Source organism: Oncorhynchus masou, chromosome 18 (assembly GCF_036934945.1).
Source record: "Oncorhynchus masou masou isolate Uvic2021 chromosome 18, UVic_Omas_1.1, whole genome shotgun sequence".
Classification (NCBI taxonomy): domain Eukaryota; kingdom Metazoa; phylum Chordata; class Actinopteri; order Salmoniformes; family Salmonidae; genus Oncorhynchus; species Oncorhynchus masou.
This window is the reverse complement of record NC_088229.1, coordinates 48,239,704-48,266,165: the sequence shown is the minus strand read 5'-3', so window position 1 is coordinate 48,266,165 and position 26,462 is coordinate 48,239,704. Positions and strand designations below refer to the sequence as shown.

At 41.0% G+C, this 26,462-nt stretch overlaps 1 protein-coding gene across 1 annotated transcript in view; it reads right to left on the bottom strand.

Moving 5' to 3' along the window:
• Nucleotides 1-235: 235 nt before the first annotated feature.
• Nucleotides 236-26,462, bottom strand: part of LOC135504724 (phospholipid phosphatase 4-like) — a 123,233-nt gene continuing 97,006 nt past the window's right edge. The window contains exons 4-7 of the mRNA XM_064923537.1: nt 15,054-15,117; nt 13,783-13,907; nt 6,597-6,767; nt 236-447 (exon numbers count right to left, since the gene is read on the bottom strand). Of these exons, the coding sequence (XP_064779609.1) occupies nt 236-447; nt 6,597-6,767; nt 13,783-13,907; nt 15,054-15,117 (572 nt within the window). The remainder of the gene's footprint in view (nt 448-6,596; nt 6,768-13,782; nt 13,908-15,053; nt 15,118-26,462) is intronic.

The following is a 26,462-nucleotide window of genomic DNA, read 5'->3' as shown; positions in this document are numbered from 1 at the left end:
CCTATATTCCCAGATGCCATACATACACAGCCTCTCTAAATAAAGACCACTGAAAGGGTGCTGATTCCGGCAGACAGGGAGAAAGACTGAAAGAGGGAGGGGGGTACAGCACTGTCCACTGGTATATGTAAGTGCTAGCTAGTCATCTACAGTTAGTGAGAGGGGGAGCGGGTTGGGTGGTCCTGGGGTGAGGGTGGGGTTAGAGACTGTGTCTGGAGGTAGGTGTTGGCAGGAGTCATACAGGCCCCTCCGTCATTCCCTTCAGAGGCAGGATGGTGGCGTTCTCAGTGGGCAGGACCCGAGGATCGCCCTGGGCAGAAATGAGGTGGGGGGCTTTGTCCAGACTGGCATAAGGCAGGTGGCAGTCCATGTGCAGGAACGGAGGGTAGTGCTGTCGATAGCAGATGTAGGCAAAAAGCAGACCGATCACCCCTCCAACAAAGGCATCTAGGGAATAATAGTAATAATATATTAATACTGTAGATATAATATATGCCACTTGGCAGACATTGGTATTATTAGTTCCACACTCTTACCTTGGGTCTAACTTACCTACAGTATATCTCAGAAATCTACAATAGGAAATTAACTTGAGTACTTAGTTATTTATACAGTGCATTATTTATTGATATGTTACTTCATTATTGGTGATATTGGAAATGTCAGCTAATTTAGATTATAAATAGCTAAGAAAAATGGTGGTACACTCAGCCCAACAACAGACTTCAGAGAGGTATTGCAGGTAGACAGATATGAAAACAAGAGGAAAGGTCAGCCTTTGAGTTTGGTCTAGATAGGTGCTGGGAGCAGATTGTTTTAAGGTCCAATGCAGCCGTTTTTTTTCTCGATATCAAATAATTTCTCAGTAAGTACCTTACGTTGATTGTTTTTTACATAAAATGGTCAAATATAAACAAAAACAGCTTCTTAGCAAAGAGCATTTTTCTCAAGAAGGAAAATCAAAACTTCATCCCACCAAAACAGGCAGAAATTTCAGGCAGTATTTTCAAACAGCACTAAAAGGGCAATATCATAGTTTTCACAATTTCACAGTATAATTCCAACCTCAAAGTATGGAAATATATATAAAACACGGGAAAATCATGTTTTTGACTGCACTAGGCCGTACAGCTTTCGTGAATGTTGGGCTGCCGTCACTGCTGGGGTTGGCTATATTAGAAATGTCAGATAATTTAGTTTATCAGTAGCTAGGTAAAACGGTGGTGGCATGGTCATGGAGGTGAAACACGTGAGGCATTTGCAAATGCTCAAAAACAGACTTCAGGGAGGTATTCCTAGAGTCTTGCTGGTAGACAGATAGGAAAAACAAGTGGAAGGGTTTGAGTTTTCTCTGTGAGAATAACATGTTGGATTGGTGCAGGGTAACAATTTGTTTCAGGTCTTTTGAACGTTGGGCTAATATTGGGCTGATGTTGGTCTGACATTGTGTTGAATTCATTACTGGTGCTGGCTGAGTCTCAACATGTCACTGGTTTGGACAAACCATCTCTGTCACTTTGTCACCATAGCTGAGAACATGTCACCTCACAGTGACCACAACTCTATAACATGCTAAATCATTGCCTTCTCATGATCAATGATCTGAAAAAAAGGCAAAAGTGTTGTAGAGAGAATGACTAGCTTGTGCAGTAGTTGGACCGGCTGAACTAGACTCAAAGATTTTGGAAACATTTATCTGTCCTGCTGGAGAAAATGAATTAGCTTACCGCCCCAATAGGTCCACAGACTACGCAATCACACTGCCCTAACCCATCTGGACAAGAGGAATACCTATGTAAGAACGCTGTTCATCGACCACAGCTCAGCATTTAACACCATAGAACCCTCCAAACTCGTTATTAAGTTTAAAAAGTTTAAGTTCCTAGGCGTACACATCACTGACAAACTGAAATTGTCCACCCACACAGACAGCATGGTGAAGAAGGCACAACAATAAACACTCACACACTTTTACAGGTGCCCAATCGAGAGCATCCTGTCGGGCTGTATCACCACCTGATACGGCAACTGCTCCGGCCCACAACCTTAAGGATCTCCAGAGGGTAGTGAGGTCTGCACAACGCATCACAGGGCGCAAACTACCTGCCCACCTTCACCACCCAATGTCACAGGAAGGCCAAAAATATCATCAAGGACAAAACCACCCGAGCCACTGCCTGTTCACCCCGCTATCATCCAGAAGGCGAGGTCAGTACAGGTGCATCAATGCTGGGACCGAGAGACTGAAAAACAGCTTCTATCTCAAGGCCATCAGACTCTTTAAACAGCCATCACTAACATTGAGTGGCTGCTGCCAACATACTGATTCAAATCTGTAGCCACTTTAATAATTAAAAATTGGATGTAATAAATGTATCACTAGTCACTTTAAGCAATGCCACTTTATATAATGTTTACACACCCTACATTACTCATATCATATGTATATACTGTACTCTATATGCCGTTCGGCCATCGCTCATACATATATTTATATGTGCATATTCTTATTCATTCGTTTAAACTTGTGTAACAGGCAGTTGTTGAGAAATTGTTAGATTACTTGTTAGATATTACTGCATGGTCGGAACTAGAAGCACAGGTATGATGCTACACTCACATTAACATCTGCTAACCATGTGTATGTGACCAATAACATTTGATTTGATTTATACACAGTGTACAAAACATTAGGAACACCTTAATATTGTGTTTCACCCACTTTTGTCCTCAGAACTACCTCCATTTGTCATGGCATGGACTCTTTAAGCTGTCAATTGTGTCAAGTTGGCTGGATGTCCTTTGGATAGTGGACCATTCTTGATACATTCTTGTTGAGTGTGAAAAACCTAGCAGCGTTGCTGTTCTTGACACACTTAAAATGGTGCGCCTAACACTTACTACCATAGCTTGTTTAAAGGTACTTAAATATTGTTGTCTTGTCCATTCACCCTCTGAATGCCACAAATACATGTCTCATTTATATCAAGGCTTAAAAATCCTTCTTTAAACCTGTGTCCTCCCCTTCATCTACACTAATTGTGGATTTAGCAGGTGAAATTAATACGGGATCATAGCTTTCCCCTGGTCAGCCTCATGGAAAGAGCAGGTGTTCCTAATGTTCTGTACTGTGTATATCAAAATAAACAATTACCAGTTGTAAGTAGACATAAATACACAAAAAAATGTGACTAAATATGGAAATTAGACAATTTCCATCTGCCTATACTGCCTTTTTGTGGGTTATGTCAGTATATTTTAGGTGGCTTTCATATGAAAAAATACACTACAGGACTATTCACAGATTGTTGATTAAAAAAAACTTTTCTTATCATTCTATCTAAAAAAAATAGTACTCTCATGCAAGAGAAATGCATTTCAGCATAAGGTACCAGTCAAAAGTTTAGACCTACTCATTCCAGGGTTTTCTTTTTTTTGTCACGCCCTGGTCAAAATATATTATGTTTATTCTTCATTTATTCGGTCAGGCCAGGGTGTGACATGGGTTATTGTGGTTTGTTTTTGTCTTGGGGTTTTGTGGGATGTCTAGCGTAGTCTATGGCTGCCTGAGGCGGTTCTCAATCAGAGTCAGGTGATTATCGTTGTCTCTGATTGGGAACCATATTTAGGCAGCCATATTCTTTGAGTGTTTCGTGGGTGATTGTTCCTGTCTCTGTGTTTAGTTTCACTAGATAGGCTGTATAGTTTTTTCACGTTTCCGTCTGTTGTTTTTGTACATTTCGGTATTTTCATGTCAAGTCATTTTTCCATCATTAAACATGAGTAACCACTACGCTGCATTTTGGTCCGCTCCTCCTTCAACAGAGGAAAGTCGTTACAATTTTTACTGTTTTCTACATAGTAGAATAATAGTGAAGACATCAAAACCAGGAAATAACTCCTATGGAATCATGTCGTAACTAAAGAATGTGTTAAACAAATCTAAATATATTTTTAATTTGAGTTTCTTCAAAGTAGCCAACTACTTGGGGCTATCTTCCTTGAGGACAGCTTTGCACACTCTTGGCATTCTCTCAACCAGCTTCATGAGGAATGCTTTTCCAAAATATGCTGAGCACTTGTTGGCTGCCTTTCCTTCACTCATCCCAAACCATCTCCATTGGGTTGAGGTCAGGTGATTATGGAGGCCAGGACATAATGAAGCACTCCATCACTCTCCTTCTTAGTCAAATAGCCCTTACACAACCTGTGTGATAGTCCCACTAAACGCAAACCCGATGGGATGGCAAATCGCTACAGAACGCTACAAAATGTTCAAGACACTGGTTGTGTGCCTTGAATTTTAAATAAATCACTGACAGTCTCACCAGCAAAGCACCCCCACACTGTCATACCTCCTCCTCCACGCTTTACGGTGGGAACCACACATTTGGAGATAATCCGTTCACCTACTCTGTGTCTCATAAAGACACGGCGGTTGGAACCAAAAACCTCAAATTTGACAATAGGACAGGTTTCCACCGGTCCTATTGCTCGTGTTTCTTGGCCCACACAAGTCTCTTCTTCTTTTTGGTGTCCATTTAGTAGTGGTTTCTTTGCAGCAATTCGACCTCGAAGGACTGATTCACTCAGTCACCTCTTAAAAGTTGATGTTAAGATGTATCTGTTTCTGGAACTCTGTGAAGAATTTATTTGGTCTGCAATATCTGAGGCTGGTAACTCTAATGAACGTATCCTCTGCAGCAGAGGTAACTCTGCGTCTTCCCTTTCCCGTGGTGGTCCGCATGAGAGCCAGTTTCATCATAGAGCTTAATGGTTTTTGCGATTGCACTTAAAGAAAAGATGGACTGTTGTTTCACATTGCTTATTTGAGCTGTTCTTTCCATAATATGGACTTGGTATTTTGCCAAATGGGGCTATCTTCTGTATACCACCCCTTCCTTGTCACAAGGCAACTGATTGGCTCAAACGCATTAGGAAAACAATTCCACAAATTAACTTTTAACAAGGTGCACCTGCTAATTGAAATGCATTCCAGGTGACTACCTCACAAAGCTGGTTGAGAGAATGCCAAGAGTGTGCAAAGCTGTCACCTGGAATGAGTAGGTGTTTCCAAACTTCTGACTGGTTCTGTATATTTTCCTAGCTTCTGAAGCGTAGATATGATACATAAATATCCATCACATCAAGAAACATTATGGATGTTCAAGATACTTGTGTAAATATAGTGTATGGGGACACCCCTTCAAATTAGTAGATTCGGCTATTTTCAGCCACACCCATTGCTGACAGGTGTATAAAATCGAGCACACAGCCATGCAATCTCCATAGATAAACATTGGCAGTACTGAGAGCCATCTCAAGAAAATGGGGAAGAATTACAACCCAGAGCACGATGCATCATCTTCAAATGATGAAGAAGAAATCCTCCAAGCTGAAAAAGAGACATTTTTTGTCAAAGAACAGCAAAATAACATGGTCCTTGTCACCATATGACAAGCAGGACAGGATGGCAGTAAAAAATGTTATAAGGATGACCCCAGGGCCCACAATACATGCAGTTGCCCATATCCAGGACATCGCCTCAACATTCATCACACCAGCCATCAAAAAAATCATCCTGGAGATAACAAATTTGGAGGGTTTCTGTAAATATGGAGACAACTGGAAAAGGATGGATGAGATTGACCTGCGTGCCTACATAGGGCTAATAATCTTAGCAGGTGTGTATAAGGTCCCGAGGTGAGGATACCTGTAGTCTCTGGGATGCAGAGAGTGGAATGGCGATTTTCCATGCCACGATTTTCTATGCCACAGAATGTTAAGACTACACACGGGTTAAACATTTCAAAAGAAGTCTGAACTCCATCATATAGACCATAAACCTTTCCAATCGCAGCCGCTGTTATCCCATATAAGGGTTGAAGTAGCATGTTGTCATTGAATAGGTGCCAAAGTTGAAATGCAGTGGCTGGACAGTAACATTCTATACATGACATCAGAGATCTGGTTCTCCACTTCATAGAAGTGATTGACTGACAGATATTTTAAACTTGAGCACTACTGGCTACAAGAAGTTGCCCCCATCCCTTCCGCTAATTGCCTACTTTTGCACATTTATTGTTGTGAGGAAAATCCCTAAAGTCGATGTGTTCTGAAAAGATGAAACATTGAGGATTATAATAAATACCACTTTGATGTCACACAATACACATTTTATATAGGCCTACATTCATGGGGATTGTTTTTTTAATGTCTTCTATGTACATTGTGATGATAGGTTTGCAATTCCCCGGTTTTCCAGAAATCCTAGTTCAAAGATTCCTAGAATTAACAAAGAATATGCAGGAGGTCCAAGGATCCTCCAACCTGGATTTCTTTATTATAATCCTCAATGTTTCATCTTTTCAGAACACATCGACTTTAGGGATTTTCCTCACTCAGACAACAATAAATGTGCAGAAGTTTGGAGAAAATTACCAGAATGTTGCAACCCTGGTGAATACCAAATTAATTTCTCCATGTATGATAATAAAGGTAGCTGAATTGAACAGCCATTAAGTCATGTAGTCAGAAAAAACTCCTAGACCTAAATGGCATATCTGCTGATTTATTTGGATGTGGACATAACCGACCTTGCCAGTGGTGTTTGTAGTCGCAGGTGCGGGATAGGGCGATCATCAAAGCACTGTAGAGAGGCAGTAACATGGCACACAGACGCCAGCTGCACCCGCGGCCCCCGTCTGTGAAGCACTGCAGCTTCCCAGCCAGATAGAAGGAGGTGAAGCCCAAGCCAGAGAATGCAACTGAGGGATGGGGGAAAGAGGGAGAGACAAAAACTTATTCCACTTTTAGTTATATCATAACATTGGAGGCCCCGCTTTATATGATGTGCAATGTATAAGTGCTCCATAAAACCTTCATAAACACTACATAAATATGTTACAAATGGGGCTGCTGCGGTGACCATATTACCGCAATCATCAGTCATGACCCACATGATCGTTGAGTCACAGTAATCTCCTTTTATGCACTCTGGACATGCTTTGGTAGTACACAACTTGCTAACTACCATCAGGTCCTAACCACTCTGACAACAATGCAAATGCAATCAAAAATCACATCAAACACTTATCATCTCCACAGGGGGCCTATTGTACTTTTAAAACTAACCTCACTGTGATGATCAATTTGAAGAAAGATGTAAAACACCAGGTTGAAACATTGTAAAAGGCAAAAGCTACTCTTCCAGCGGTCAGGCAAAATTGAGACTTTAGAGATTTAAAGATTTAGAACACCTACTCATTTAAGGATCTTTCTATATTTTTACTGTTTTCTACATTGTATAATAAAAGTGAAGGCATCAAAAGGCATTAAATAACACATATAGAAGCATGATGCAATGAAAAAAGTGTTTTTATATTTGATATTCTTCAAATTGCCACCCTTTGCCTTGATGACAACTTTGCACACTCTTGGCATTCTCTCCAATAACTTCATGAGGTAGTCACCTGGAATGCATTTCAATTAACAGGTGTGCTTTCTTAAAAGTTAAATTGTGGAATTTCTTTCCTTCTTCATGCCTTTGAGCCAATCAGTTGTGTTGTGATAAGTTAAGGGAAGTGTACAGAAGATAGCCCTAATTTGGTGAAAGATCAAGTCCATATTATGGCAAGAACAGCTAAAATAAACAAAGAAAAATGACAGACAATCATTACTTTAAGACATGAAGGTCAGTCAATACGGAAAATTTCAAGAACTTTGAAAGTTTCTCCAAAGTACAGTTGAACCATCAACTGCTATGATAAAACTAGTTCTCATGAGGACCGCTAATGGAATGGAAGACCCAAAATTTCCCCTGCTGCAGAGGATACGTTCATTACAGTAAACTGCATCTCAGAAATTGCAGCCCAAATAAAATGCTTCACATAGTTTAGTAACAGACACATCTCAACATCAACTGTTCAGAGGAAACTGCGTGAATCAGGCCTTTGAGGTCGAATTGCTGCAAAGAAACCACTACTAAAGGACATCAATAATAAGAAGAGACGTGCTTGGGCCAAGAAACACGACCAATGGAGATATTTGGCTCCAACCGCCGTGGCTTTGTGAGACGCATTGTGGGTGAACGGATGATCTCCGCATGTGTATTACCCACCATTATAGCATGGAGGAGGAGGTAGCAATACTCCATCCCATCTGGTTTGGGCAAAGTGGGACTATCATTTGTTTTTCAACAGGATGACCCAAAACACACCTCCAGGTTGTGTAAGGCCTATTTGACCAAGAAGAAGCGTGATGGAGAGCTGCATCAGATGACTTGGCCTCCACAATCACCCAACCTCAACCCAATTGAGATAATTTGGGATGAATTGGACCACAGAGTGAAGAAAAAGCAGCCAAAAATGCTCAGCATAATGATTGTTGGAAAACCATTCCATGTGAAGCTGGTTGAGAAGAATGGCAACAGTGTGCAAAGCTGTCATCGGGGCAAGGGGTGGCAATTTGAAGAATCTCAAACATAAAATATATTTTGATATCTTTTTGGTTACTACAAGAACACTTTTTTGGTTACTACATGTTGGAACGTCGGGTGAGGGCTCGGGCCATCTCTAATCTTTACAGGAATGTGGTTCTGAATATTGAAGCAACTCCTCCACCACTGTCTTTTCTGTAGGGTGTAAAGTACTGAGGGAAATTTTTTCTGTTTGTGTTTCAAATCAATGCTGTGTGTATCACATCGATGCTACCTTTCTAATAACCACTTAGATGGTTCATGCAGGTGACTGACTGATCGGGTATGGAGGAATTCTCAATATCGCTGATAAGCAACTTGGCAGTACGCCCAGAACGTTGCTTTAGAACCAAGGTATCTCAGTTTTAAAGTCTCAACTTGGAGAGAGGAAGCCTTTGTGAGGTATTGGTCAGTCACATGCAGGATTCAACGTTAATGATGAGTAATATAAGTCATGCAAATATTTCTGTGTAAGCAGTATATAAGAGAACTGAAGGGAACCTTTCAGCTTGCTGACAAAATAGATTGATTAATTTAATATTGACTTCAGGTGTTGAATTTCCTCTAGAATCTTGGCGTAACGAAGGTATCAAATCAAATCAAAATCAAACCAAATCAAATCAAATTTTATTTGTCACATACACATGGTTAGCAGATGTTAATGCGAGTGTAGCGAAATGCTTGTGCTTCTAGTTCCGACAATGCAGTAATAACCAACAAGTAATCTAACTAACAATTCCAAAATAACTGTCTTATACACACAAGTGTAAGGGGATAGAGAATATGTACATAAAGATATATGAATGAGTGATGGTACAGAGCAGCATAGGCAAGATACAGTAGATGGTATCGAGTACAGTATATACATATGAGATGAGTATGTAAACAAAGTGGCATAGTTAAAGTGGCTAGTGATACATGTATTACATAAGGATGCACTAGATGATATAGAGTACAGTATATACATATACATATGAGATGAATAATGTAGGGTATGTAAACATTATATTTGGTAGCATTGTTTAAAGTGGCTAGTGATATATTTTACATCATTTCCCATCAATTCCCATTATTAAAGTGGCTGGAGTTGAGTCAGTGTGTTGGCAGCAGCCACTCAATGTTCGTGGTTGCAGTTTAACAGTCTGATGGCCTTGAGATAGAAGCTGTTTTTCAGTCTCTCGGTCCCAGGTTTGATGCACCTGTACTGACTCACCTTCTGGGTGATAGCGGGGTGAACAGGCAGTGGCTCGGGTGGTTGTTGTCCTTGATGATCTTTATGGCCTTCCTGTAACATCGGGTGGTGTAGGTGTCCTGGAGGGCAGGTAGTTTGCCCCCGGTGATGCGTTGTGCAGACCTCACTACCCTCTGGAGAGCCTTACGGTTGTGGGCGGAGCAGTTGCCGTACCAGGCGGTGATACAGCCAGCCAAATTTCTTCAGCCTCCTGTGGTTGAAGAGGCGCTGCTGCGCCTTCTTCACGATGCTGTCTGTGTGGGTGGACCAATTCAGTTTGTCTGTGATGTGTATGCCGAGGAACTTAAAACTTACTACCCTCTCCACTACTGTTCCATCGATGTGGACAGGGGGGTGTTCCCTCTGCTGTTTCCTGAATTCCACAATCATCTCCTTAGTTTTGTTGACGTTGAGTGTGATGTTATTTTCCTGACACCACACTCCTATGGCCCTCACCTCCTCCCTGTAGGCCGTCTCGTCGTTGTTGGTAATCAAGCCTACCACTGTTGTGTCGTCCGCAAACTTGATGATTGAGTTGGAGGCGTGCGTGGCCACGCAGTCGTTGGTGAACATGGAGTACAGGAGAGGGCTCAGAACGCACCCTTGTGGGGCCCCAGTGTTGAGGATCAGCGGGGTGGAGATGTTGTTGCCTACCCTCACCACCTGGCAGCAGCCCGTCAGGAAGTCTAGTACCCAGTTGCACAGGGCGGGGTCGAGACCCAGGGTCTCGAGCTTGATGATGCTTGGAGGGTACTATTTTTTTAAATGCCAAGCTGTAGTCGATGAACAGCATTCTCACATAGGTATTCCTCTTGTCCAGATGGGTTAGGGCAGTGTGCAGTGTGGTTGAGATTGCATCGTCTGTGGACCTATTTGGGCGGTAAGCAAATTGGAGTGGGTCTAGGGTGTCGGGTAGGGTGGAGGTGATATGGTCCTTGACTAATCTCTCAAAGCACTTCATGATGACGGAAGTGAGTGCTACGGGGCGGTAGTCGTTTAGCTCAGTTACCTTAGCTTTCTTGGGAACAGGAACAATGGACGCCCTCTTGAAGCATGTGGGAACAGCAGACTGGTATAGGGATTGATTGAATATGTCCGTAAACACACCAGCCAGCTGGTCTGCGCATGCTCTGAGGGCGCGGCTGGGGATGCCGTCTGGGCCTGCAGCCTTGCGAGGGTTAACACGTTTAAATGTTTTACTCACTTCGGCTGCAGTGGCACTGTATTGTCCTCAAAGCGGGCAAAAAAGGGATTCCACTTGTGGAGCATCCCAGTGAAGTTCTGTGAGGGAACACCGATGGTGCATTCCGTTTGAAGGCATGCAAAAGGGAAATTCCTGTCTGACCAAAGACGATGTGGAACCGCTCAGATTATTATTTTACTGTGAGCTGCCCGGGGGAAGATACCTGATCTGTAAACCTCTGAGTGAAACAGCTACTGAATTTCAATAAGTACATTTAAATGAATTTGTATAATAAAAAATAAAAAATTGTAAAACCAATAAAATTGACCAAAAAGATCTAGAAGAAGGATAGAACTAGTCTTAGGAGAAGACTAGAGTGAGGGAAGAAGAGACCCCACTGACAGTTGTCTGTAGACATTTATATGAGATGTGTCTACGTGGTCTAGTAATAGCGTGAGGTGCTATTTTTTACATTTATTTAGAAGAAGCAGCATGTATGGAGACCATAGCATTTCTAACTATATAAACTATTATACTATGGATTCAGAGGGACTGTAGATGCTGAGGGACTATAGATGCTATAACTATAGGGACTAGGGATGCTATTGGGACTATTGATGCTCAGTGGAGACTATGGTGACTATGGAGACTATAGAGTTACCACAGAAGACACATATGTATACATAGGAGGTAACAACAAGTAATAAGGGGGATTACTGAGTATGTTTGGGAATAGTACTAAGTGAATGAGAGTATTGTGTGTTTGACTAATTAACTGAACAGGGGTTTAGCCCCGGTGTGAGAGTTGTGTGAGTGTGGGATGACATTTTAAGCAGGACGTTTTTTTCTAAAGAGTTATACAAAGGGTTTGAGTATGGAAAAGGGAAATAGTAAGAGTAGGATGAGGGATCTTTGCTAGAAACCAAAAGGGTCGTGTAGTGTAATAGCAAAATAAATGGTAGGTGAGTCTGTGAGAGGCCAACTTGAAAACACAAGAAAAGTGAAGTGGGACGATTTCAGAAAGTGGGAAAGAGAAAGCAGAAAATGCAAAAGATAAATCTGTAAGATGCTAAGGCAAGTGGAACCAGAGAAGAGAGAGGAAGAAGAAGGAGAAAAAGAAGAGACAAGCTCTGAAGACTGCTGTAAACAACAACTTATATTTGCATGGGAAACAAAACCACTGATGTAAAGCCATATATCACTCATGTGGAAAGACAGTTGAAGGAAATGAAAGTAAGGATGGAAAGACACTAAAGAAGGTACAGCTGGAGGAGGGAAAGGACATCGAGAAAATGGTGACAGCTGCTGGAGCTGACAGAGTGAGAGACTGGAGTTGCTACAACTGTGGGAAGGTAGTGCATCTTTCAAGACACTGTCCTGGAGTGGGCCCTGGAGCTGACAGAGGGAGAGACTGGAGCTATTACAACTGTGGGAAGGCAGGGCATCTTTCAAGGCACTGTCCTGGATCAGGAAAAGTCCAAGGAGAGTGGCCGTCCCCACCTGCGGGTGTGCAGGCGAACAACCCATTTGGACGAGGATGTGGACGAGTGTGCTACCAACCATAGAATGAGGCAGAAACAGAATAAGAAACTAATGAAGAAAACAATGAAGAACAGAAGGAATCTGTAATATGCTAAAATGGACCACCTTTGTCTACTCAAAACCCCCTTATTGATATTTTAGTAAATAAACATACAATTCAATTTTTGCTGGACACTGGGGCCGTGGTCTCTGAAAATGTCCGCCCTGTCTGTCTCAACTTCAAAGAAGTTGGATATAAAGTTTGGAACGTAGGATAAGGTAACCAGTCCATCAAATACTCATAATAATTACAGTCCACACTCAAAAGTGATTACTAGAATGTGTTTAATTTTGGAGTATAGAACAGACCAATTATGTACCAAAGACATCTTAAATCCTTTTATTTTTATTTTTATTCTGCCATGTGTAATAAAGCGGGAAGCTATGTATAGCATAACGGCACAATCCTTATTTTAATTAAGTTTTAATCTCCATTATGTGTATGTGTGTTTTGAATCAATCATCACCTTAGAAAGTGCTATCAATTTCGTTGTATTAGGCTTAACATTTACATTACATTTACATTTAAGTCATTTAGCAGACGCTCTTATCCAGAGCGACTTACAAATTGGTGAATTCACCTTCTGACATCCAGTGGAACAGCCACTTTACAATAGTGCATCTAAATCATTAAGGGGGGGGGGTGGTGAGAAGGATTACTTATCCTATCCACAATGACCATGGCTTGACCATGACAATGACCATGGCTTCCACTCAGTTTCAACCTGTTGTTGAACGTCTTTCTTCAAATTGATCAATCACAGTGACGTAAGTTTTAAAAGCAAGATAATGTTTTGATTATGTGTTTGATGTGATTTTCGATTGAATTTGTATTGATGTCAGAGTGGTTAGAGGAACAATAGAGCCCTGAGGAGCAGGCCATTTGGGAACTTGATGGTCATTAGTGAGTTGGGTATGTCCAGTTGGGTATGTCTAATGAAAGCCTAATGAAATGGAAGGTTTTTTCCTCTCCAATTATCCAATAATCCTGTGAATGCTTCTAGACAGGATCAATGCCAACTATGGCACCCTATTTCCTATAGTGCACTTATTTTGACCAGAGCCCATAGGGGCCCAGCTAGCAAAGTGGACTCGGCCTAATCGCGGCCCTATTCTGGTTTGCCAACCGGTCTCTGGTCTCTGAGTGGACTCGGCAAAGTGGACTCGGCATTTAAATCAGCCAGAGACCGGATGGGGCTACTGTTCTCATACCAGACTGAATTGAGTTTAAAAATCAAATAGGGTCCCCAAATACGGGGACCTTAATTTTAGAGGTTTCAGTGTTGTGGCTGGTGATTGACTGGTACTCACAGGAGGAGTGGCTGCTGGGGAAACTCTTGCGTCCCTCTGACACTAGGTCTGGTTCTCCGGTGCACAGCATCTTAATATTCACCTGTCCATCTGGGAAACAGCGCTGATAGTAGTCTGGCCTGGGCCTGTAGAGAATGGAAAAAAATACACTTAAATCAATCGCTCTCTTAATTAAGATCGGTGCCCCCACCCCAACCACCCCACTCCACGGGACGGTTGCGCTAATGTAGTCTAATGTGATTAACATGACGTTGTAAATAACAAGAACATTTCCCAGGACAGAGACATACAGTATCTGATATGGGAAGAAAGCTTAAATTCTTGTTAATCTAACTGCACTGTCCAATTTACAGTAGCTTTTACTGTGAAAGAATATTAATAAACCAATTAGGCACATTTGGGCAGTATTGATACAACATTTTGAACAGAATTGCAATGGTTCATTGAATCAGTCTAAAACGTTGCACATACACTGCACCTAACCTTGATTAGTACATTGTGACCTTTCCCTTGCATTTCAAATATAAAAAAATATGCATCTTTATCTTTTACCCAGATTTAATGTGTGATATTCTCCTAAATTAATTTCACATTTCCACAAACTTCAAAGTGTTTCCTTTCAAATTGTATCAAGAATATGCATATCCTTGCTTCAGGTCCTGAGCTTTAGGCAGTTAGATTCGGTTTTGTAATTTTAGGCATAAATTGATAATAAGGGTCGGATCCTGAAGAGAAAGAGGTTTGTTATTGCTTATGCCACCTGAAGTTAACTTTCAATACTGTAAGGGGTGCGTAAACTGGTGGCAGGGAAGTCAAAAGCTGAGCAGAACTTGGTGAGTAGCCGGAGCCGTTTAGCATACAAAACAACAAACACATGGGTAAAAAACACCAGCACCTGTAACAGAGTACTTACAAATAAACAATTCCAGACAAGGAGGGGGGAAACAGAGGGAAAATATACAACATGTAATTAGTTAATAATTGAAACCAGGTGTGTGCGAAAACAAGACAAAAGAAATGGAACATGAAAAATGGATCGGCGATGGCTAGAAGACCGGTGACACCGCCACGGACAAGGAGAGGAACCGACCTCCGCAGAAGTCGTGACAAATACACGAAAAAGGCATTTAGTTAAATTTTGAAAATGACACCCAGCATAACTGAATGTTATGCAATCAATCAAGATAAGGTACAGTACTCTGCTTGACATATAATCAAACCTTTTCCCAACATGTATAGTGTTTGAGTCTAGTATTGCATTATTTATTTACCTGCCAACTATCAACTTGATAGTGTTTGTGAAGACTCCATTCAAAGCCAGAGCAAGTGAGACAGCTGTAGGACAGAGCAAAACAATGTATTTATTAATGATTCATACCCACTGATTCTTAAAAGTTTTTTTATTAATATTATTTAATAAGTGAAATATGTCTGAAGCCAAAAAAGACAGGAAATTCAAAAGTTAATTTGACTTATGCACTAATAAGGCTTTTGATGGAGAAGTAGGTTTACCCTATTACTGTCCTTAGACATTATGTAGATGTTTTCATGTACAAAGATGAAGGCTAATCCTGGACAAAAAATCAAGATCAATGGAAAATCTCCAACCACATTCCGTGAAACCTTACATTTGACCAAGCCTAATACATAAACCTACTCAGATGGGGCATGTAGAAGGTAGTTGACAGTTTGAACATATTTTGAAGCTATACATGTTTTATGTTCTTGTTATAAACAATGGCGTAATGCAGCCTTATATTTTGGGTTATGATAGGGTTTGGGTTAAAATAAGAATTTGTTCTTAACTGACTCTTCTAAAAAACACAGTTGCTCTTGAGACATTTCTGGTTAGTTATTTTTGTCTTATTTCACTGTAGAGCTCCCAGCCCTGTCCAACATGCCTTAGATATCCCTTTTGTCCCACCCCCCACCGATGCGGTGACCTCACCTGGTTTAACTGGTGCCTCTAGAGACAAAACCTCTCTCATCGTCACTCAATGCCTAGGTTTACCTCCACTGTACTCACATCCCACCATACCCTTGTCTGTACATTATGCCTTGAATCTATTCTTCCACGCCCAGAAATCTGCTCCTTTTACTCTCTATCCAGAACGTACTAGAGGACCAGTTGTTATAGCCTTTAGCCATACCCTTATCCTAGACCTAGTCTGTTCCTCTGGTGATGTGGAGCTTAACCCAGGACCTGCAGCCCCCAGCACCACTCCTATTCCCCAGGAGCTCTCATTTGTTGACTTCTGTAACCGTAAAAGCCTTGGCTTCATACATGTTAACATCAGAAGCCTCCTTCCTGAGTTTGTTTTATTCACTGCTTTAATACACTCCGACAATCTGGATGTCCAAGCCGTATCTGAATCTTTGCTTAGGAAGTCCACCAAAAATGTGGAAATTTCCATCCTCATCCACAACATTTTCCGGCAAGATAGTCATAACAAAGGTGGCAGAGTTGAAATCTACTGCAGAGATAGCCTGCAGAGTTCTGTCATACTATCCAAGTCTGTGCCCAAACAACTTGAGCTTCTACTTTGAATAATCCACCTGTACAGAAAAAAGTCTCTCACCGTTGCCGCTTGATATAGACCCCCTTCAGCCCCCAGCTGTGCCCTGGACATCATATATGTGAATTGATCGCCCCCCCCATCTAGCTTCAGAGTTCGTACTGTTAGGTGACCTAAACTGGGATATGCTTAACACCCCGGCAGTCCTACAATCTAAGCTAGATGCCCTCAATCTCACACAACTTATTAAGGAACCTACCAGGTACAACCCCAAATCCGTAACCATGGGCACCCTCTTAGATATTATCCTAACCAACTTGCCCTCTAAATACACCACTGCTGTCTTCAACCAGGATTTCAGCAATCACTGCCTCAATGTTTGCGTCCGTAATGGGTCACGGTCAAACGACCACCCCTCATCACTGTCAAAAGCTCTGGACAGTTCTGACTTATATGTGGACAACTACAAATATCTAGGATATGTGAATAGAACATGTGGACAACTACAAATACCTGGTGTCCGTAAACACTTATTCCAGACACACACATTAAGCATCTCTAATCCAAAATTAAATCTATAATCGGTTGCCTATTTCGCAACAAGGCCTCCTTCACTCATGCTGCTGAACATACCTTCATTAAACTGACTGTCCTACTAATCCTTGACTTTGTCGATGTCATTTACAAAATAGCCTCCAACACTCTACTCAGCAAACTGGATGTAGTCTATCACAGTGCCATCCATTTTGTCACCAATATACTACCTACTACTGCGACCTGTATGCTCTCGTTGGCTGGCCCTCACTACATTTTCATTGCCAAACCCACTGGCTCCAGGTCATCTAATAAGTCTTTGCTAGGTAAAGCCCCACCTTATCTTAGCTCACTGGTCACCATAGCAACACCCGCTCCAAGCAGGTACATTTCACTGGTCATCCCCAAAGCCAACACTTCCTTTGGCCGCCTTTCATTCCAGTTCTCTGCTGCCATTGACTGGAACAAATTGCAAAAATCATTGAAGCTGGAGACTTATATCTCCCTCTCTAACTTCAAGCATCAGCTGTCAGAGCAGCTTACCGGTCACTGTACCTGTACACAGCAAATCTGTAAATAGCACACCAAACTAGCTCATCCACATATTGTTATTTATCTTTTAGCTCTTTTGCACCCCAGTATCTCTACTTGCACATCATCATCTGCACATCTATCACTCCAGTGTTATGCTAAATTCTAATTATTTCGCCTCTATTGAGTATTTATTGCCTTACCTACCTAAATCTTCTACATTTTGCACACACTGTACATAGATTGTTATATTGTGCTATTGACTGTAGGTTTGTTTATGTGTAACTCTGTGTTGTTGTTTTTTTCGCACTGCTTTACTTTATCTTGTCCAGCTCACAGTTGTAAATGAGAACTTGTTCTCAACTGGCCTAACTGGTTAAATAAAGGTGAAATAAAATAAAAATAAATGTATAAGTTATAGTTATTTAAAGTGTCAATCTTTGATTACTTCATACATTTCTTTACTTTTACATTATTTACACACACCCATTGATTCTTGAGACATATTTCTTATATAAGAAATGCCTCTTGTGCTTAGTCAATTGTCAAACCCAATCAGAACCCAAAATAGATGTTTGTTCTATGCTATTTTAAACACTGTTTAGACTTATGGTGGAAATTGTCAGTTTGCATCCATAGCTCTATCGATTAATTAGAGAGTGGTTACAATTCTCCACGCCCCCCCTTCTAAAGGATTTTTACCAAAATAGTGGCGAGGTACTGGCTCAGTTGTTGTTTGAACTGCAGAATGCCCCTCTAAGAAACAATGGGTGCCTTCGGAAAGTATTCAGACCCCTTGACTTTTTCCACATTTTGTTACAGTCTTATTCTAAAAATGATTAAATTATTTATTTCTCTCAATCTACACACAATACCCCATAATGCAAAGCAAAAACAGGTAACTTGACATTTTTGCTAATTTATATATTTTTTAAAACTTATCACATTTACATAAGTATTCAAACCCTTTACTCAGTACTTTGTTGAAGCACCTCTGGCAGCAATTACAGCCTTGAGTCTTCTTGGGAATGACGTTACAAACTTGGCACATCTGTATTTGGGGAGTTTCTCCCATTATTCTCTGCAGATCCTCGCAATATCTGTCAGGTTGGATGGGAAGCATCGCTGCACAGCTATTTTCAGGTCTCTACATAGATGTTCAAGTCCGGAATCTGGCTGGGCCACTAAAGGACATTCAGAAACGAAGCCACTCCTGCGCTGTCTTCAAATCAAATGTTATTTGTCACATGCGCTGAATACATCAGCTGTAGACCTTATCGTGAAATGCTTACTTACAAGCCCTTAACCAACAATGCAGTTTAACTTCTTGAAACTCCCCATCCCGGATCCGGGATTGTGACTAAGCCTCAGGCTCATTAGCATAACGCAACGTTAACGATTTCTGAAAATCGCTCTCAAGCTTAGCCTTTTCTTAACAACACTGTCATCTCAGATTTTCAAAATATGCTTTTGAACCATAGAAATTGACTAATTTGTGTAAGAGTATGCAAAGCTAGCATAGCATTTTGTGTAGCATGTAGCACGCAACATTTTCACAAAAGCCAGATAACCAAATAAATAAAATCATTTACCTTTGAAGAGCTTCTGATGTTTTCAATGAGGAGACTCCCAGCCACATACCAAATGCGCAGTGTTTCCTGAAAGCGTCTGTGTGTAGGAGAAATCGTTCCGTTTTCTACATTGCGCCTGGCTACCGAAACGAACCAAAAATGCAGTCACCTACAACGTGAAACTTTTTCCGGATTAACTACATAATATCGACCGAAACATGGCAAACGTTGTTTGGAATCAATCCTCAAGGTGTTTTTTCACATATCTCTTCATTGACATGCAGTTCATGGAAGCTTGCTTCTCTCTGTGCCCCATGGAAAAATACTGGCAGGTGACTTTTGCGCACCAATTTCGGCGCAGGACACCGGGCGGACACATGGTAAATGTGGTCTCTTATGGTCAATCTTCCAACGATCTGCCTACAAATACGTCACAATGCTGCAGACACCTTGGGGAAACGACAGAAAGGGCAGACTCATTCCTCTTGCGTTCACAGCCACATAAGGAGATCATGAAAGACAGAGCCTCAAAAATCCTTGTCATTTCCTGGATGCCAAGTCATCTTGGTTTTGCCTGAAGCTCACGTTAAAGGGCACGCACAGAGAAGATATTTGTATTTCTGGACACGTCAGAGTGTTTTCTTTCGAACAGTAGCAATTATATGCATAGTCGAGCATCTTTTTGTGACAAAATATCTTGTTTAAAACGGGAATGTTTTTCTTCCAAAAATGAAATAGCGCCACCATAAGTGTAAGAGGTTAAATGCAGTTTAAAAAAACAAGTGTTTCGTAAAAATATAAAATAAAAGTAACAAATAATTAAAGAGCAGCGGTAAAATAACAGTAGCGAGGGGATACAGGGGATACTGGAACAGAATCAATGTATGGAGGCACCGTTTGGTGGAGGTAATATTTACATGTAGGTAGAGTTAAAGTGACTATGCATAGATAATAAACAGATAGTAGCAGCAGCATAAAAGAGGGGGTCAATGCAAATAGTCATTTGATTAGCTGTTCAGGAGTCTTATGGCTTGGAGATAGACCCAAACTTCCTCCATTTGGGAATGATGGAGGCCACTGTATTCTTGGTACCCTTCCCCAGATCTGTGCCTTGATAGATCTGGGGACAGTTCCTTCGACCTCATTGCTTGGTTTTTGCTCTGACATGTACTGTCAAACTGTGTGGCCTCATATAGACAGGTGTTTGCCTTTTCAAATTATATCGAATCAATAGAATTTACAAAAGGGGGACTCCAATCAAGTTGTAAAAAGATCTCATGGATGATCTCATGGATGATCAATGAAAAGAGTCTCATAGCAAAGGGTATGAATAATTATGCAAATTGGGTATCTGTTTTTATTTTATATCAATGTGCAAAAATGGCAAATCTGTTTTTGCTTTGTCACGGGGTATTGTGTGTAGATTGATGAGGATTTCTTTGTATTTAATCCATTTAAGAATAAGGTTGTAATGTAACAAAATGTGTAAAAAGGAAGTGGTCTAAATACGTTCTGAATGCACTGTATATCATTCAGGGCTCATTTGTAAAATAGACCTTAGTCTCAGTATGACTTCCTGGTAAAATAAAGGTAAAGTAAATTAAAATATGACATTCATGGGCAAACAGAGAGTAGCCCTACTAAAGCAAATTACCATTCCCCGACTAGAGCTTGCAGCAGAATAACTTGCATTACGTGTTGATACAATGTTGATATCAGTTTTAGATTCAACTGGAAAAAATCAGTCTTCTGGACTGAAAGCACATCTGTGTTGTGCTATATAGCCATCAAAACAAGAAAGTTCCACATATTTTTGGCAAAAAGTCTCAGTCATCAGAGGTTTGACTTCAGTGGCGGAATGAGAGCTCCAAAGTCAATCCAGTTGAATGTGTCACGTTGCAAAAGTGAATAATCTTTCCTAAAATCCAAGAGATGGATTGAAGGTCCAGACTTTCTGCTGAGGGCGGAGTCTCAGTAGAGACTAAAGCTGCCAGAGGACCTGAGCCCCAATTCCTTCTGATGACCCTGAGGTAAAGAAACTTAGACCAATTTGTAATTATATAGTCCTTTATGACCATATGTATCTCTGTGATTAATTATTATTGACTATGTGCAAAAGTTAATTTAGTTGTTTCCACACCCAGCATACGTCACGTGCGTAATGGTCATGTGAGGTGAAATGTGTATATTTTGGGATGCGAGCACTCTGTTTCGGATCGAGATGTCAATGAAGCGGTGAATTGGGAGCATAAACAGTGTGAGGGCCTTCCTGACGTAAAGACATCACTGTTAATTGCATAGTGGTGAAATAAGAAAATAACCCTAAAAGTCAACTAATTGACCACTTTTCATAGTGGAGTAATTTGAAAAGGGCAGCAGCTTGGAAGCTGAAAGTCAAGACGACACTACAGCAAGTGATAAAATAAAATAACCCAAGAACAGTAAGAACAAAGAAAAAGTTGAAGGACAGATGAAGACATTCAAGACATCACTGAGTGGCCAAAGTCTCTCTGCGGACTCGATGATGCAGGCTGAGAAAGCAATTCTAAATTTTAGAGGAAATGGCTGATTTGGAAAGAGGCACAAATCTGAAGAGAAACAGCACGGTCTTCAGGCTTGATCCAGTCATGAAGAGTGGCTTGTTGAGAGTTGAAGGAAGGCTAGCCTTGTACGAACTTTCCTAATCTCGAGTGCTCACATTATGTTTTGCTACAGTCTGGCCACGTCCAGATTCAAACCATTTGAGCCCTCCCTCTCCTTCCATCAAATGAACAGACCAATCACCGTCCTCTGATAATCTGTGGAGAGGGTTAAATTGATGACGACAACGAGAATAAACTGTAGTGGACGCTGTCTATGGCTGCTCTTGAGGAGGTTGGTGCTGATTCTGCTATAGCATCAGTTATATCAGAACAGGACGGCATAACTTAATTGAAAGCACAGCAAATAACTGCATTGAATGCTTTGAGAGAGAGAGAGAGAGAGAGAGAGAGAGAGAGAGAGAGAGAGAGAGAGAGAGAGAGAGAGAGAGAGAGAGAATTCTGTCTTAGTCCTGTATTGACGATTTGCCTGTTTGATGGTTCGTTGGAGGACATAGCGGGATATCATATAAACTTCTCCCGCTCCTTGAAAGCGGCAGCTCTACTATATATCAGTGCAGATGTTGCCTGTAATCCATGGCATCTGGTTGGGGTTAATACAGTTGAAGTCTTAAATTTACATACAACTTAGCCAAATACATTTAAAAACTCAGTTTCTCACAATTCCTGACATTTTACTTATTATGGCTGGGGGCAGTATTGAGAAGCTTGGATGAATAAGGTGCCCAGAGTAAACTGTCTGCTACTCAGGCCTAGAAGGTAAGATATGCATACTATTAGTAGATTTGGATGGAAAACACTGAAGTTTCTAAAACTGTTTGAATGATGTCTGTGAGTAAAATAGAACTCATATGGCAGGCAAAAACCTGAGAAAAAAATCCAACCAGGAAGTGGGAAATCTGAGGTTTGTAGGTTGTCAAGTCTTTGCCTATCCAATATTCAGTAGAAAATTTGGTCCGATTGCACTTCCTAAAGCTTCCACTAGATGTCAACAGTCTTTAGAACCTTATTTCAGGCTTCTACTGTGAAGGGGGAGAGAGTAAGAGCTGTTTGACTCAGGTGTCTGGCAGAAAGTGAGAGTTAGCTGCTTTCTAAAGACAAAGGAATTGTCCGGTTGGAATATTATTGAAGATTTAAGATAAAAACATCCTAAAGATTGATTCTAAACATCGTTTCACATGTTTCTACAAACTGTAATGGAACTGTTGTCTGAACTGAGTGCCTGCCCCTTGGGAATTTGGATGTGTGAACCAAAAGCGCAAACAAAAAGGAGTTGGACATAAATGGTGGACTTTATCGAACAAAACAAACATTTATTGTGGAACTGGGATTCCTGGGAGTGCATTCTGATGAAGATCTTCAAAGGTAAGTGAATATTTATAATGCTATTTCATACTTCTGTTGACTCCACAACATGGCGCGTATCTGTATGGTTTGTTTTGGTCTCTGAGCACAGTACTCAGATTATTGCATGGTGTGCTTTTTCCATTAAGCTTTTTTTAAATCTGACACAGCAGTTGCATTAAGGAGAAGTGTTTCTATAATTCCATGCACAACACTTGTATCTTTAATCAATGTTTATTATGAGTAATTCTGTAAATTGATGTGGCTCTCTGCAAAAGCAAAACATTACTGAACATAACGGTGCCAATGTAAATGGAGATTTTTGGATTTAAATTTGAACTTTATCGAGCAAAAAGTACATGTATTGTGTAACATGAAACCCTATGCGTGTCATCTGATGAAGATCATCAGAGTTTAGTGATTAATATAATCTCTATTTCTGCTTTTGTGACTCCTATCTTTGGCTGGAAAATGGCTGTTTTTCTGTGACTAGGTGCTGACCTAACATAATCATATGGTATTCTTTCGTCGTAAAGCCTTTGTGAAATCAGACACTGTGGTGGGATTAACAACACGTTTATCTTTAAAATGGTGTATAATACTTGTATGTTTGAGGAACTTTAATTTTGGGACTTCTGTTGTTTAAATTTGGCGCGCTGCACTTTCACTGGTTGTTGTCATATCGATCATGTTAACGGGATTTCCGCTGTGAGATGAATCCTAGGAAAAATTCTCTGTTTTAGGTCGGTTAGGATCACCACTTTTTTTAAAGTATGTGAAATGTCAGAATAATAGTAGAGAGGAGGATTTATTTCAGCTTTAATTTCTTTCATGACATTCCCAGTGGGTCAGAAGTTTACATACACTAGTTCAATTAGTATTTGGTAGCATTGCCTTTAAATTGTTTAACTTGGGTCAAACGTTTCGGGTAGCCTTCCACATGCTTTCCACAATAAGTTGGGTGAATTTTGGCTCCTTCCTCCTGACAGAGCTGGTGTAACTGAGTCAGTTTTGTAGGCCTCCTTGCCCGCACACGCTTTTTCAGTTCTGCCCACACATTTTCTATTGGATTGAGGTCAGGGCTTTTTGATGGCCACTCCAATACCTTTACTTTGTTGTCCTTAAGCCATTTTGTCACAACTTTGGAAGTATGCTTGGGGTCATTGTTCATTTGGAAGACTCATTTGCGACCAAGCTTTAACTTCATGACTGATGTCTTGAGATGTTGCTTCAATATATCCACATAATTTTCCTACCTCATGATGCAGTCTATTTTGTGAAGTGCACCAGTCCCTTCTGCAGCAAAGCAATCCCACAACATGATGTTGCCACCCCCGTGCTAATTTGTTAGGATGATGTTCTTCGGCTTGCAATCCTCCCCCTTTTTCCTTCAAACAAAACGATGGTCATTATGGCCAAACAGTTCTATTTTTGTTTCATCAGACCAGAGGACATTTCTCCAAAAGGTACGCTCCTTGTCCCCATGTGCAGTTAAAAACCGTAGTCTGTCTTTTTTTGCCGTTTTTTGAGCAGTGGCTTCTTCCTTGCTGAACGGCATTTCAGGTTATGTTGATATAGGACTCATTTTAATGTGAATATAGATACGTTTGTACCTGTTTCATCCAGCATCTTCACAAGGTCCATTGCTGTTGTTCTATGATTGATTTGCACTTTTCGCACCAAAGTCTAGGATACAGAACCCATCTCCTTCCTGAGTGTGAAAGCTGCGTGGTCCCATGGTGTTGTTACTTGTACTATTGTTTGTACAGATGAACTTGGTACCTTCAGACATTTGGAAATTGCTCCCAAGGATGAACCAGACTTGTGGAGGTCTACAAACGTTTTTTCTGAGGTCTTTTCTGATTTCTTTCGATTTCCCCATGATGTCAAGCATAGAGGTGTTGAGTTTAAAGGTAGGCCTTGAAATACATCCACAGGTACACCTCCAATTTTGTCAAATGATGTCAATTAGCTTATCAGAAGCTTCTAAAGCCATGACATAATTTTCTGGAATATTCCAAGCTATTTAAAGGCACAGTCAAAAGGGTATGTAAGCTTCTCACCCACTGGAATTGTTATAGTGACATAATCTGTCTGTAAACAATTGTTGGAAAAATGACTTGTGTCATGAACAAAGTAGATGTCCTAACCGACTTTCCAAAACCGTTGTTTGTTAACAAGAAACTTGTGGAGTGGTTGAAAAACAAGTTTTAATGACTCCAACCTAAGTGTCCGTAAACCTATGTCTTCAACTGTACTTACAGTCACTGTGGGGACGACTTCATTGATGATGTCACGCCCTGGTCGAAGTTTATTGTGTTTGTCTTTATTTATTTGGTCAGGCCAGGGTGTGACATGGGTTTATTGTGGTGTGTTTTGTCTTGGGGTTTTGTTAGGTATTGGGTGTGTGGCTTAGTGGGGTATCTAGCATAGTCTATGGCTGTCTGGAGTGGTTCTCAATCAGAGGCAGGTGTGTATCGTTGTCTCTGATTGGGGACCATATTTAGGCAGCCATATTCTTTGAGTATTTCGTGGGTGATTGTTCCTGTCTCTGTGTTTACCAGATAGGCTGTATAGGTTTCCACGTTCTGTTTGTCATTTTGTATAGTTCGTTATTTCATGTAGAGTTCCCTTTCATTAAAGAACATGAATAACCAACACGCTGCATTTTGGTCCGCTTCTCCTTCGACAGACGAGAACGGCTACAGATGAAGCCAGTGACTGATGTGGGGTACTCCTCAATGCTATCGGAAGAATCGCGGAACATATTCCAGTCTGTGCTAGCAATAAAGTCCTGTAGCTTAGCATCTGCTTCAACTGACCATTTTTTTATGATCGAGTCACTTCTATTAAGTTTGTAAGTGTAGGTGTATCAGAAAACAAAACTGTAAAATTACGAATCAGACCGACCAACTCGTGTCGCCTATCAGCAGTTAGATGAGTGAGAAGGTTGTCCAGAACATCCAGTGTCTTTGAATTTTTCAATCTACACTGCAGTACTCAATCGTCAGGACCAGGGACTCCTAACCATGCCCTAACCATGCCCGGACCTAAGCATGACAGAAAGACCCCAGCGATGTAACAGTAACGGCCAAAACAACAGGTTTTTACTGTCCTCTGCGGACTTCCACTCTTCGGCCAAAGAGGAACATGTATAATAGGGTTTTAGCAGATTTACATGCACATATGATGCGCTTCCCTCCGTTCCGGAGTGGCAACTAAATAGTTTTGCTCAGTGCACTGGCGCACAACCGGATATGGACCTTGAAACTTGCCTTGAAAAGGAGAACCAACAATTGACAGCAGAGCAAGAACCTGGTCACCTGGAATAAAGTGACAAGGCTCATCACGCCGATCAAAAATTACTTTTAATCCCCCTGTGAAGATAATAGATTCTCTTTAGCCATCTCACCAGCAGTGTACAGGCATCGTCGGAAATGCTAGAGCAACACACATAAGATAACAGGGATTGAGGTGGCTCGGGAGACTTCCGGTCATCCTGGAGCACCGCATGTGCGAACACAAGGTAATTTGGTGGAAACGTTCCAGCGCTGCTTGACTCTGCAAGTGATAGGCGCTGGCCA